Source organism: Somniosus microcephalus, chromosome 19, assembly GCF_052327205.1.
Source record: "Somniosus microcephalus isolate GS21.2 chromosome 19, FLI_Smic_1.0, whole genome shotgun sequence".
Lineage (NCBI taxonomy): Eukaryota > Metazoa > Chordata > Chondrichthyes > Squaliformes > Somniosidae > Somniosus > Somniosus microcephalus.
The window spans coordinates 28,178,990-28,193,852 of record NC_141005.1 but is presented as its reverse complement, the minus strand read 5'-3'; the positions used below and the strand labels follow the sequence as shown (position 1 = coordinate 28,193,852).

Here is a 14,863-nt window from a genome sequence, read left to right as displayed (position 1 = left end):
TATTATGATCGCTCCTCCCCAAGGGGCCTCGCACAACAAGATTGCTAATTAATCCTTTCTCATTACATAATACCCAGTCTAAGATGGCCTGATCTCTAGTTGGTTCCTCGACATATTGGTCCAGGAAACCATCCCGTATACACTCTAGGAATTCCTCCTTCACATTATTGTTACTAACTCGGTTAGCCCAATCTTTCTGTAGATTGAAGTCACCCATGATAACTGCTATGCCCTTATTGCACGCGTCTCTAATTTCCCATTTAATGCCATCCCCAACCTCAGCATTACTGTTTGGGGGTCTGTATACAACTCCCACTAATGTTTTCTGCCCCTTGGTATTTCTCAGCCCTACCCATACAGATTCCACATCATCAGAGCTAATATCTTTCCTTACTATTGTGTTAATCTCCTCTTTAACCAGCAATGCTACCCCACCTCCTTTTCTTTTTTGTCTGTCCTTCCTGAATATTGAATACCCCTGGATGTTGAATTCCCAGCCTTGGTCACCCTGGAGCCATGTCTCCGTAATCCTAATTATATCATATCCGTTTACATCCATTTGTGCAGCGAATTCATCCACCTTATTACGAATAATAGTTAACCCTGGCACTGAGCAACACGATATCTTTAGTAATTGTGGCAAGAAGAAACAAGATATCATCAATGACACTGTGCAACAAGAAATGACTAATCCTGGGATGGAGGAACAAGGTGTAATCATTTAACCTGGCACTGGGCAGCAAGATTTAATCAGTAACCCTGGCAGTGAGCAACAAGATCATAAAATCATACAGCACAGGAGGAGGCATTTGGTCCACCGTGCCTTTGCCGGTTCTTTGAAAGAGCAATCCAACTAGTCCCACTCCCCTGCTCTTTCCCCATAGCCCCGCAAATTTTCAAATAACCAATTTTGTTTTGAAAGTTACTGTTGAATCTGCTTCCACCAACCTTTCAGCTGGTGAATTCCAGATCATAACAACTCACTGCGTAAAAAAATTCCTCATTTCCTCTCTTTTTTTTTTGCCAATGATCTTAAATCTGTGTCCTCTGGTTACCGACCCTCCTACCAGTGGTAACAGTTTCTCCTTATTTACTCTGTCAAAACACTTTATAATTTTTAACACCTCCATCAAATCTCCTCCTCTTAAGGAGAACAACCCCAGCTTCTCCAGTCTCTCATCCCTGGTACCATTCTAGTCAATCTCCTCTGCACCCTCTCCAAGGCCTTGACATCCTTCCTAAAGTGTGCTGCCCAGAATTGGACACAATAATCCAGCTAATGCCTAACCAATGATTTATAAAGGTTTAGCATAACTTCCTTGCTTTTGTACTCTATGCCTTCTCAACTTGTCCTGATACATCATTAACCCTGGCAGTGGGCAACAAGAAATGATTAATCCTGGGATGGAGCAACAAGACATAATTATCAACCCCGACACTGAGGGACAAAATATAATGAACCCTGGTAGTGAGCAACAAGATATCATCAGTAATGCTGACATTCAGCAACAAAATATAATCATTAGCCCTGACACTGAAAACGATGTATAATCATTGACCCTGGAATAAGAAAGAAGGAATAATCAGTTACCCTGGTAGTGAGCAACAAGCAATCATTAAAACTGACATCGAGCACCAAGATATTGCTAGTCCTGGAATTGAGCAAAGTATCCTCACTAACACTGGTACTGACTAACAAGGTATTATCAGTAACAAAGATACTGAGCACCAAGGTAATATTGTAATTTCAGGCACATATAACTAATATCAGCAATAAGCAAAATAACTGATTAGCCTGCAGCAAGATATTATTAAGTTTGGCACTGAGCGACAATGTATTATCATTAACCCTGGCACTGCATAAGAAGATATTATCAGTGTCCCTGGCACTCAGCAACGAGATATCAGCATGTAACCCTGACACCGAACAAGAACGTTTCATCGTTAGCCTTGACAATGAATAAGAAGATATTCTCCATAAACCTGTCACCAAACAACAAGATACCATCAGTAACCTTGACACTAAGCAATAAGATACCAACATTAACCCGGGCTCTGAGCAACAAGATATCAGTAGCCCTGGCATTAAGATACAGTGCAATAGAATTTTGAAGAACATTTCTTCTGACAAACTAACGTTTACATTATCCTATCAAACATCATCAATATCCGACAGTTTGCAGTTGGTTCACAGATATACAATAAAGGGTGATCCTTCAAAATAGGCTCCTGGAGATATAAATTATGAGTGGAACTAGATCACATATTTACTCAATCTTCTATAAGAATTCTGTCTTCTAATTTAACGCGTGGAACAGCCAGGAACCAAACATATTGAATGTGGTCTCAATGGACAGGTTATGACTTCAATAGAGATTAGAGGAATAAGAGGGAATTGTACAAAGTATTCTAAATGCGGGCGCACCATGATTTATAAAGTGGCAAGATGACTTCACTTTTTCGCCTCAATATTAACTTGTTGATAACATCCAAACATTTGATTTGCTTCACTCACTGACACCACACATTGTTGCGACAGCTTCAATTTATCAACAATCAGGACCCCCCAGATCTCCTTCATTTTCTATATGCATTATTTTATTTCCATTTAAGTAATAGTCCCTTCCTGGAATTTCAGCTCCCCAATATGAAGCACTTTGCATTTCTCTACACCAAATTTAATTTGCCAGCTATCTTCCCAATTGCATGCATATTCAAATCCTCCTGCAGCTTATCCTGTTCAGCTTTGCAGTCTAGCACCTTCATTAGCTTTGTATCATCTGCAATGTAACCACTGTGCTATGACTCCAAGCTTCCGATCATTTATGAAGATATTAAACAAAAGAGGACCCAAAATAGACCTCTGTGGAACCCACCGGTAACATTTTCCCAGGCTGATGACTATCCCTGTACCACCACCCGCTGGCTTCTATTGGTCAACCAATATCCATTATAAAATATTTTCACCGAGTCCTCCTTTATTTATTTTTATTATTAGTAGCAGACTTAACCGATGAACTGTATCAACGGCCTTACTTAAGTTCAAGTACACCACATCTATTGCCTTACCCCCATCAAGCTCCTTTGTCACACTCTCATACTGAACCAATAAATTAAATTGGCAAGACATCTCCTTCATGAACCCATATTAGCTATATTTTATTTAGCATCATGTAACCAATTTCATCATATTGCACATTGGGGATAAGCATTCCAGCTTTAGCTCCAGTAGCATCAGAATGACAAAGCTGAATTATAGCCTTAAAGTCACTGCCAACCACCATTTATCTTGATGTATTCACATTTGAGAAACCACATCCTCAACACATACTGCTACTGGCCTCTAACACGCTCGCATAAGAAAAGCAGAAAACTACAGCCTACCCTCGTCCCAGGCATCCCAGCCTCTTGGCAACATCTCGCTGTAACAGGCCTTCCAAAAGAGACTTCAACTCCGCAGAGAAAGAATCTGGTAATTCCACATTCTGAGGAAGGAAATGGAAAAATTAAACACCTTTGAAGTCCTGGGCTCTAGTATATGTGGAATGGAAGTTCACCACGTTCCTCTCAACTACTCCAATGTAGTCAGGATTTTCTGACATTAAACAACACTGCTGAGAAATTCAGCAGCAGAACCAAAGAAGAAATTACATTTATAGAGTGCCTTCCACGTTCTTAGGACATCCCAAAGTACTTCATAGCCAATGAAGTTGTTTTGGAATGTACTCACTGTTCTAATGTAGGCAAATGCAGTAGCCAATTTGCACACAGCAAGGCCCCACAAACAGCAATGAGAAAAATAAACTGCTTTAATGCTGTTGGTTGAGGGAGAGAGAGAGAGAGAGAGAGAGAGAGAGAGCTGTCAGTATTACTCCTTCACTGGCCCAACAGAAGAAACAGTTCCAAGGGGGGTGTCCCTCTGTTCAACCAGTACTGATATCTGGAGAAACTTCACCCAGTAGGTTAAGTGAGTATGGAAATGGCTGGAACAGGATTCATAGCCCTTTAAGCTGGTGTTTCCAAGCTGCCCAAGAATTATTTGAAAAAACAAATATTAAATCAAATGATCAAAGTTGGCTATAAGGGGGAAAAATTCAGTTGTTTGCACCTCCCGTTAGCACCTTAAGAGGGCGCTAGTGGGGCGCAAAGCAACTAGCGCCTGGGCGCGGCGATGTTTGCGCCGCTCGCGAAATTAACTAGACATTTTGCGGCTGCGCTAAACACTACCGCCACGATCTCCTGTGCCGGCAGATCGTGACGTCAGTTGGGCGTGCAACGCCCCAGTAGCGCCCTGGACCGGATATTGAGTGGCGCCCCCTGCCTTACCGCCTGCCGCTAGCAACGACAGGTTGAGGGGAGCGTTTTGCAGTCAGGAAGGGACTGGGGCAGCGCTATTTAAAGGCGACCACTTCCTGCCTTTTTTTGTTGGTGACATTTTTGCACCACGCATTCTGAGAGAGAGAGAGACTTCTGCAGAGATTCAATGCTGTGTGAAGGAGTTTTGCATACTGAGCAGCACTTTGCAGGTTAATTTTGATTTGCCCTTCCTTGTATCTATTTAGAAGAGACTGCGGGGGCTACACTTTGAGCTCTTTCCCTGGGTCTCTCCATTGTTCTTTCCAGCGGATTTGATGTACAGGTCTCTCCAGGCCGAGATTCAAGGCTGCAATGAGCAGGATGTGGATGGAGAGCAAAATCAACCCTCCCTTTAAGATAAAAACAGAAAAATGCTGGAGAAACTCAGCAGGTCAAGCAGCAGCTGTGAAGAGAGAAACAGAGTTAACGTTTCAGGTCGATGACCTTTCGTCAGAACTCCCCTTTAAGAACTGGCCGGAGCCAGTGTGTCTGTGTTCCATTGCTGACTGACATCACATGAGCTTCGCCAGCGCTCTGAGGTAGCGCCTCGGTCCTCGACCTTTGCGCCTTAAGACAGGTGTGAAGCATCTGATTTAGCGCTCCAATCACCTCCAGGGGCGATAAAAGCCAAGTTTGCCATCGGAAGCGATAATTAGCGCCAGGCGCTAAACTTTGCGCACGGCCGCTAATGGCACCCCAAACGGAGCGATACTGAATTTTTCCCCCAAAATGTTTATTTCCTAATAACCCGAGTTAACAGATTATATCAGTCTAAATATAATGTTCCAGCAGCTTTTAGACAGAGTCCTGAAGCAGCTCAGCAGCATGACTGATCCAATTTAGGGAATCTTCCTGTTTCACTCATATTTGTGAATGACGTTTTTGTTAAGCGATCTGTTTTCTTACCATTGTGAGCGTCATGCGGTCAATCTCGTGCTTGTCTTTCGTTTTGTGCTGCCGGAATGGGCTGTGCCTAATGGGAGAAAGAATAAATTTTATTATTAGACATCTAACAGACTGACTGGAACATTGCTAACAGGTCACTGACCAGATGGTCAATGGTGTGGGGATGATGGGGGAAAGGGGGCAAAAGGAAAGGGGAAGTCTGTAACGTTGCTAAACTTAGCAACTCAAATGTTAACACCAGAAATTTCTGTTGGGAGGTTGGACACTTTGAGGCTGAAAGGCTAGCATCCTGTGATATGCCAAGGATCACATGGAGAATGAAAAGAGGACTACTGTTTGGTTGTATATATTTTTGACACTGTTGTTTTAAGAAAAGGACCCAAAAATGCTCCTTTTACCTTTTGCATGCGTTATTTTTGTATATTTGACTCATTCTCCCATTTCAAATTTATGCCCCTTCTCAATCTACTGTGTCCTCTTTGCTTTAGGACTCCAATGCAGGTCAGTTATATGCATTGTGCAGCTGCGGGCGGGAAAGTGTAGTTGAGGTTGAAGATCAGCCATGATCTGATTAAATGACGGAGCAGTCTCGAGAGGCTGTACGACCTGCTCCTGCTCCTATGTCTTATGCTGTTAATACAGCAGTGGCACATTCACGTTTTCATTCTGATTTTTTTGAAGTATGGTAATTAAAATTCAGCAAAACTAGAAGCTATCAATATAAGATAGTCACCAAGAAATCAAATAGGGAATTCAGAAGAAACTTCTTTACCCAGAGAGTGGTGAGAATGTGGAACTCGCTTCCACAGGAAGTGGTTGAGGCAAATAGTATAGATGCATTTAAGGAGAGGCTAGATAAGCATGAGGGAGAAGGGGATAGAGGGTTATGCTGATAGAGTTAGATGAGGAAAGACGGGCGGAGGATTGAGTGGAGCATAAACACCGGTATGGGCTGGTTGGACCGAATGGCCTGTATCTGTGCTGTATATCCTATGTAAAAAGTGTTGTGGTTAGAGTAGAGCCTCCAGCTTGATCTACATAGGAACGGGGTACAGAGAGATGACCAAAGGATGAAGTATGTCAACATGGGCACCCCATTGGCTCAGTTGGTAGATGCACTGCCCAGTGTGGAAATGAGCCCTATAGACCAGGAAGTCGAAAAGTCCAATTCTGGTCCATGCTGAGTTACTTATCTCAGCAGTGAAATTGGTGCCAACGCCTCTGGGTTAGGGAGGGGAAAGTCAACCAGGGTTTCTGCTCCTGACCACTGTCCAATAACTCTTGTTTAAAAAGTGCCCAAGCATGGATCAGCTTGTGATATGGTTGAATTAGCCTGGCAACACACAATGCCCAAGCTCATACATGAAGAACGTCACTTGGGTGTGATACCAAAAGGCACTCAAAACTGTTGGTACTGTACCCCAGCAAGAGATAATGCCTTCAGGAGAGGAAGGGAGAAAATTTGAGCACTAAAATAAATTAGGCCATAATGCAGCCTCCACTTGCCGTGGCAGGTTTATCTTTGTTTTTTTAAACTCAAATCCAATCCCCATTTCTGCTGAATGCAAGACTTCTGCTGGTCTATAGCTGCATGGCCACCAGCAGCCCTTTAGTACCCTGCTTCAAGTATGAGCCGAAATAGTAAGTGTCAGCCGGTTATTCAACTACAGGGTCGTGGCATCACAGCTAAGCCAATGCTTTTCTCACCGGACAGCCACATATACAGATTTTCCAGCAGGGACCAGTAAATAATCATAAACAGAAACCCTGGCTAATTTTTCCCTTCCTTGCCTAGGTCACTGAAGCCAACTGCAGTGCCTCATTTGCTACCGCAGCTGAGATCACTGCAGACTGAGGATTGAACCTGGGACCTTCTAGTCTGCATTGTACAGAAAAAGACTGGATAATGCCTTTACTCAAAAAGCCCTCTGGGGAGCAAGCACAGATTTTTTTTTATCTTAACAGCATCTGTGAATATACTTCAGCAGTGTGGAATTTGAACTTTTCTTCAATCACAGTACAGGTATGTCCCGAATAAACTAGATTTACTGCAACTCGAAAAGGTCATCGACTTGAAACGTTAACTCTCTTTCTCTCTCTCCACAGATGCTGCCTGACCTGCTGAGTATTTCCAGCATTTTCTGTTTTTATTTACTGTAGCTGGGTTTGATCTATGAATAGGCTTATTGTCCCTTTTTGTGTTCCTAAAAGATATTTTCTTTAGCAATATATATTGTTGGCATAGCACTCCAAATACTGAATGGGTTAGAGTTTATTTTAAAAACAAAATGTAATTTGTCTTTGGAGCCACCAGGCAGCAGTCCTGTTGCACCAGACTCCACTTGAGGGCGTGCATCTAACCCAGAGGTTCAGTGGCTGACATGCTGCCTAAATTATTCTCCTGCTGCTCTGCTGACTAAGGGTCTAATAGCAAGAGGACTCTTTTTTTTCTCCCCTCTCTGATCTCTCTGGCTTCTCTGACTTTTACTCCATGACACTTCAAGGCCTAGCCCACATCAATCGAAATGGAGCATCCCACAGGAGGTCGCTGCTGCTGTCACTGCCATCTCTTTTTCTTTATTGGATCACTCTGCACAGCTCTTTAAAGGGCAACATCAAAGAGTGTGTTTTGCTTCTACAGCACAGGATCCTGCTGAAGCCCAGCCTCCCATACCACATTTATAAAGAATTGGATCATGCCTCATCGGCAGGCTTTTTTTTTGTGAAGAGAATGCAGAAGAATTAGTTAAAACTGCTCTCAGAATCGTGACTGTGCTGAGCTGAGAAAGTGCATTCCCACTATCCCTGGTTTTGCTCATTTATTTGCTCACTTTTATTTTTTCATAAAAACTAAATCATGGGGGACTTAAATTTACTTGAATTATTAAACAAAATACAGTATTTTTCTATTCCACTGCACCTGTGGAATAAAGGCATTTTGGAGGCCGCTGGGCATGAACATCCCGTTTCCTCGAAGCTACCAACACCCAAAATTCCATACTTCTCGGCACCGTAATTTAGGTTGGGGGGTGTGCAACATGTGGCCTCTGAGCCTTGGCTCAGCCCCGAAAGCCCAGACAACTCAGTTCTGTTTTTTCTTATATTTCTTATTTGCTGGTTTGCTGTTTGAATTTTGTGAGCCTATAGGTTTGGAAAGGGTTGATTTTAGTGCTGTTGCCTCATTGATCGGTACACAAACATCTACTGGTAGCAGCAATAACAACAGAAAATGCTGGAAAAACTCAGCAGGTCAGGCAACATCCGTGGAGAGAAATTTGAGTTGACGTTTCGGGTCGAACCCTTCTTCAAAACTGGAAAGAAAAGTAAATAGATCGAAGGCAGGGCTGCGATCGGACAAAAGAAGTGAAAGAAACAAAAGAAGTAAAAGAGCTAGACGAGATGGTAATAGGCTGAGATTAGGTGTAAAGTGTACTGGCAGGGCAAGAGATAGCTGCCAGGTGTGAGAGAGAAACAAAAGGAAAAGGTCGGGGGGGGGAAAGGAGTGGAAAAATTACAAGAAAAAATGTGTAATAGGGGCAGAGGTTATGATCTGAAATTGTTGAACTTGATATTGAGTCCGGAAGGCTGCAGAGTGCCTAATCGGAAGATGAGGTGCTGTTCCTCGAGTTTACGTTGAGCTTCCGTGGAACAATACAAGAGGCCAAGGACGGTGAGGTCCGAGTGGGAATGGAGTGGTGAATTAAAATGACAGGCGACCGGAAGCTCGGGGTCACCCTTACGGACTGAACGGAGGTGTTCCGCAAAGCGGTCACCCAATCTGCGTTTGGTCTCCCCAATGTAGAGGAGACCGCATCGTGAGCAGCGAATACAGTATACTAGATTGCGAGAAGTACAAGTAAATCGCTGTTTCACCTGGAAGGGGTGTTTGGGGCCCTGGACAGTGGGAAGGGGGGAGGTATAGGGGCAGGTGTTACATCTCCTCCGCTTGCACGGGAAGGTGCCAGGCGAAGAGGAAGGGCTGTTTGGGGTGATAGAGGAGTGGACTAGGGTGTCTCGGAGGGAGCGGTCCCTACGGAATGCTGAAAGGGGAGGGGAGGGGAAGATACGTTTGGTGCTGGGATCACTTTGGAGGTAGCGGAAATGCCGGAGGATGATCCGTTGAATGTGGAGGCTGGTGGGGTGAAAGGTGAGGACAAGGGGGACCCTATCTTGGTTCCGGGAGGGAGGGGCAGGGGTGAGGGCAGAAGTGCAGGAGATAGAACTGACACGGTCGAGGGCAGTGTCAACCACGGCAGAGGGGAATCCTCGGTTGCGGAAAAAGGAAGACATGTCTGAAGCACTGGTGTGGAAGGTTGTTATTTCGGATTTCCAACATCTGCAGTATTTTGCTATCATACTGGTAGCAGCAACTTGAAATACATGGGATTCATTAATGGGAAATAACAACAGGAAACACTAGAAAAACTCAGCAGCCCAGGGCAGCATCCGTGGAGAGAGAAACAGAGTTAACGTTTCAGGTCGATGACCTTTCGTCAGAACTGGAAAAAAGCAGGAAATGGAAAGCAGGTTTAGGGGCTGGGAAAAGGGGGAGGGGATGAAAGAACAAAAGGGAAGGTCAGTGATAGGATAGAAAGCAGGAGAGGTTAAGAGACATTGAGAGACATTAAGAGATATATTCAAGGCGAGAGGAGGTGGTAATGGGACAGGTTAAGAAACAAAGGCTGGCTCTAGATGGGGTGTGAATTGCGCTGGCAGAATAAAGCACAGCTGCCATGTGGGAGGGAAGAAGAAAAAAAATTAATGAATTAATGGGAACATGGCTTTAAATTTTGCGTGACAGCACCCCACCACCTCCCTCCATGGTATGCGCATGAAGACAAAAGCTTGGATATCTCCGATTGAGGCCACCTGGAAAATGAACTAAAAGGATACATAATTTACCACTCTAACGAGTGGAAGCAAGTCACTGGATCTGTGCAAATAAACATGGTTTATAGTGTTCTGGCAGTAAAAGAAAATGATGTCCGATGGAAATACACTCCACTTCACCGAGACTGAACTGTTTTAGTGAAGCGATATGTGAAACCAAAAGATGGATTTCTTGAAAGCAAAACAGCAGTGTCTACAGAAGATTATATCTAATACATTATAATGTCAGAGTTGGACTCTGTATAGGGTCAAGTTAGAACAGAAAAAAAACCAAACAAGAGGAACCAGGCTATATTCTTTGTACATCCATAGACAATCTATCTCACTCTTTAATAATAGCTGCATCTGGCATCACTCCTGAAGTACATACAGGGGGACGATTTCCCTAGCGCACTAGCAGTTGCAAAATTGTAAACCCATTTATGAAGAATGTGTTTACGATTTCATTCCACAGAGAAAAATCTTCCCCTATGGCACAAAGTGCCTGTCTGATGTGTGTTTTTTTTTCTGGGATCTGATTAGTCACAATATAATTAAGATGAGGGAGGACACTGGGCCCATCTATCCAGAATGCAGTCCCCCCCCCACCCCCCCACTGCAACATCGCATTGGTAGTTAAATGATTCCAGGGTTTTTGCCTTCACCATTTTATCTCAAAGTCCATTCCATGCATTGGTCACTCTGAGTGAAGAATAACTTCTATGCATCAGTCCTAAATTTACATTTTACCGAACATAGTTTGAACCTGTGTCTCCTTGCCCTATCTACACAATTTAATTGAAAGTAATTTTCCAGATATACCTTTTCCATATCATTTTACGTACTTCTACAAGATTGCTTAGCTATCTCTTTCAAGTCTAAAAAGCCCAAGTTTCTTCAGTTTTACCACATAACTCAGACCTCTGACGTTAGGGATCAGCCTCGTGGCTCTTTTCTGCACCGTCTCCAATGCTTCAATGCCTCACTTGTGTCTCAGTGACGAGAACTGGACACAGTCTGACCAAAGCACCACACAGTACACCCATTCAGAAAGGTGTAGTGAAATTCATCCCCAAAGTCCCCCACTGCATCATTCAATTCTTAAATGATTAAATAAATACACACCTGCAGATTCATTGCTTCGTCCTTTTTATAGAGCAATAAAAATTCAGACAGCTGGACTGCCAATCTGATTTGTTTGCGAGTGCATAAAAAGGGTGAAAACTGCAAGTCAGAATGTGAAACTCCAATAAATGCTGGCAACCTCCTATTCCTCCATTGATGGGACAGAAATTCCAGATGGTGACTTTTCCTCTCTTTATCTTTATCAGATCAAACCCAGGTTCAAAAGGAAAAGTACAGCTGCCATGACAGAGCATATACAACGCAAATTTGATGAGAATCTGCAAAGCTGGATTTCAAGCAACTTACTTTTGGCACCAATGAGGCAGACAGGATTATCCTTTTTCTTTTACAGCTTTTGCTGTTTGGTGACTTACCCTCGAAGGAGTTTGAAGAGCATGCAGCCCAGAGAGAACCAATCTGCACTGCTGTCATACGCTGTTCCTTTTTGTAACACCTCTGGAGCCATGTATCCGTGGGTCCCACTGCATCGATAGAAACAAACTAAACTTCAGCATCAAAAACAAACATAACCCCACTCTTGGTTACATATCACAATCTTCCTCTTCTTTTTGGTAGCAACAGCAAAAATGGTAGAGAAAAAAACAAGGACTCTGCTGATGGCTCAAAGAGGAAAGGCACCGACCGCACAGTGAGGTAATAAGTCAAACTGGCCCAGAACGAGTGTTGAGAACAGGTCGACTCCAAGTTTCATCCCTCGTCTAGGATCAGTTAGCTGATCTCAAGCTGGTTGATGGTGATGATGCGACTACTGGCCTTGGCACCTGTGGGCTCGGGAGGGGGAAATCTGCTAATGCTTTTATTCCTGATTGGTATCCAGTAACCCTCGCAGGAAGTGCATGTGTGGACAATGGACGAGGAAGAATTTGGTTGTATAGCATGCTTGGACAAGGTACTGGAGAGGTGCTGAAGCCTGTGGAACTGTTTACCAGCAAGAATCAGCACCTTCAGGAGAGAAGGGCTAAAAGGTAGAAAACTGAAAAAGGTAAAATAAAAATAGAAGCAATAATGGCTATCACTCCAATTTGATATTTGTAGAAATAGATTCAGTTGCAAAGCACACAAGTGAGGGAGTTGCAAACATGCTGAATAAACCAACAACCAAGAGGTATCACATTTATACAATGAAAGTTCTCTGAAGTACAGAGAATGCAAGAGCACGATCCCAACAGCACTGCTCTGTTAAGTCTATCTTACAGCGATCATTTAAATTTAAATTCAAATATAAAACAAGAATTGTAGCTGCCAACCTCAACACATCACAAGGAGGCACCTTTCGTGTGTGTGTGTGTGTGTGTGTGTGGGGGGGGGGGGGTGGTGAGGAGCTTCCCCCCTCAGTCTCTACTTGAAGCTCTCGCTAGGTCACAGATTTCCAGCAGCTGAGAGGGAAACAAAGAAAAGGTGCACTTGTCTGCCAGCACAAGACTGGTCTTGTCCAAGCAAAGATGTCCACGTTAACAGGTCAACAAGTAAGTACATACACGCTGGCATGGGGTTTCTTTTTTGAGAAGTCACAGGCAAGCCCAAGGTCTGATATCCTCACATGACCATGTTCATCCAGTAGAATATTTGCTGGCTGTAAAAAAAGAGTAACGGTACACTTATCTGAATCATTTAAATTTCACAGTAAAACTACGCAACAATCTCAACACTCACGATAGCAACACTCATTCTGGTTTGAATGCAATACAGGAACTTAAATCTCAAGTGGATATATCTTTCCTTTCTTCCTCATTATGCATATTTTCTTCTTTGTCTTCAGGTCCCACTTCACACAGGAGTGATCAGCCAAGAGAGTGTCCAGTCAATGCAGCCACCATATGCGCACATCAACAGTGAGGCATGACTCGTACTTTCATTCTTCAACCTCATCCTCCCTTACTGTCTCTCCTGACAGCAACTTACCAAGTGAGGAACTGTGGGGAGTAGAAGAATGCTCCAAAGGGCCACACTTCAGGGTTGCGTTTAACAGACATTTCTTAGCAGATTTCTGCTTTATAACCACAGCTTCAGATGTGATGCATCACAACACACTTGTCTCTCCACTTACCTGGAATGAACGTAGACTCTAGCATGGATTTTCCATACAAGTGGTTTGGCAAGTAAAATGGGCAGAGAGGCTTTCTGCCAAAATTAGGCGACAAAAATTAGTGGCTGCAATTTTTCTCCCATGATCTCGCTGTGACTCTAAGCCGCCCACTAGAAGCTCACCTGGCTGCATGCAGATAAAGGAGGGAGTGGCGTGACCCAGTGCTTCCTGGAATTATTCCACATTTTTGCCCACTCAGTACCCCAGCAAATCACCGCCACTATAAAGATGACAGTGCTGAACCTGTACGGTGCCCAACAGCTGGAAAGAGATTTAGAAGTCATTCAGAGTGCAATTCTGAAACACTAACCGGAATTTTGCCGGCATTCAGCGGGTCGGGAACCCACTGTCAAAACGCGCACACTGGACTTTCCCCATGTCGGGTCTGCCAGCATGGAGCAGACGCGACAGGTAGCGGCGGGGGAGCCAATTAAAATCATTAGTGGCTCGTTTACAGCCACTTACTGTATCAACTTTTTTTTCTCAGCTTTTTGGATTTGACTGGTCACCCACTGGTTTCCCACTGTGCCTTGATCTCATCTGTGAAGCTGAGGTGGGAGGTCAGTGGCCATTGAATCAGCTGATGAGTTGGCAGCTTCAAATGTCGAGTCAAAGCTCCCAGCCGATTGAAAAATGTTCCCTTAACCACTAGCTTCTCGAAGCTGCATTTCCACTACAGATTCACCTTGCTGCAAGCCTTTACACAAGTCTCCATCCAATCTGACCTCATTACCTCTCCCACCATTGACAGATCGCTCCTATCATCTCTACTTCACCTGCCATCTATTCGATCAACATCAGTGCCCTTGAAACTCTCTCACCTTGGTCCTCAGAATCCCACCACGATCAGCCCCAACACCAGCAGCAGCAGCAGTACCAACACCATCACCAACTATCTCCGCAATCGCCTGATGCTGCACAGGACAGAGGGCATCAGCACCTGAGCACATTGCTGCCCGGGGGGCCAGGGATGGCCTCACCATGGCCAGATTTACTTCACTTGATGCTGTACACCCTGGCTGCCACATGATGCACCAGGTTGGCACCACCCCACACCAACACCATAAAGCATCCCTACAATGCCCAAGCCATTCCTTTCACACTCATCACCATTGCGGGGGGTACCGTTATGCCTCACCATTAACTGCTACTCACTAAGCCACTTCCAAAGGTGCACACAAATCTGTCCAAGAGCGCAAAGTGTTGAAAATAAAGGTTTCAATGTTTGACACCACATTAACAGGAACTTTACATGAACATTGCAGAAAACACCCAAGTGCCTGCCCCTGTGTGTTGTTAGTTGGTATGATTGCACTAGGATGAGGGTGTGTGTGAGGGGTGGCTAGTGAGATGGGGATGTGATAATATAGATAGAGAGGGATGGGTGGAGGTGCAAGGTAAGTTGGTGAGAGTAAGGATGTGCAGGGGTAGGGTAGGGAAGGCAGAGTGATGGGGATGTGACGAGAGGCACAGCAGGATGAGGTTGAGCGTGGCTTTGTA

At 44.1% G+C, this 14,863-nt stretch overlaps 1 protein-coding gene across 2 annotated transcripts in view; it reads right to left on the bottom strand.

Annotated features, from left to right (window-relative positions):
- Positions 1 to 14,863, bottom strand: part of grk3 (G protein-coupled receptor kinase 3) — a 283,814-nt gene that overhangs the window by 43,357 nt on the left and 225,594 nt on the right. For both annotated transcript variants that reach the window (XM_085961459.1, XM_085961460.1), the window contains exons 12-15: positions 12,756 to 12,850; positions 11,631 to 11,738; positions 5,263 to 5,329; positions 3,385 to 3,485 (exon numbers count right to left, since the gene is read on the bottom strand). In XM_085961459.1, coding sequence (XP_085817585.1) covers positions 3,385 to 3,485; positions 5,263 to 5,329; positions 11,631 to 11,738; positions 12,756 to 12,850 — 371 coding nt within the window. The remainder of the gene's footprint in view (positions 1 to 3,384; positions 3,486 to 5,262; positions 5,330 to 11,630; positions 11,739 to 12,755; positions 12,851 to 14,863) is intronic.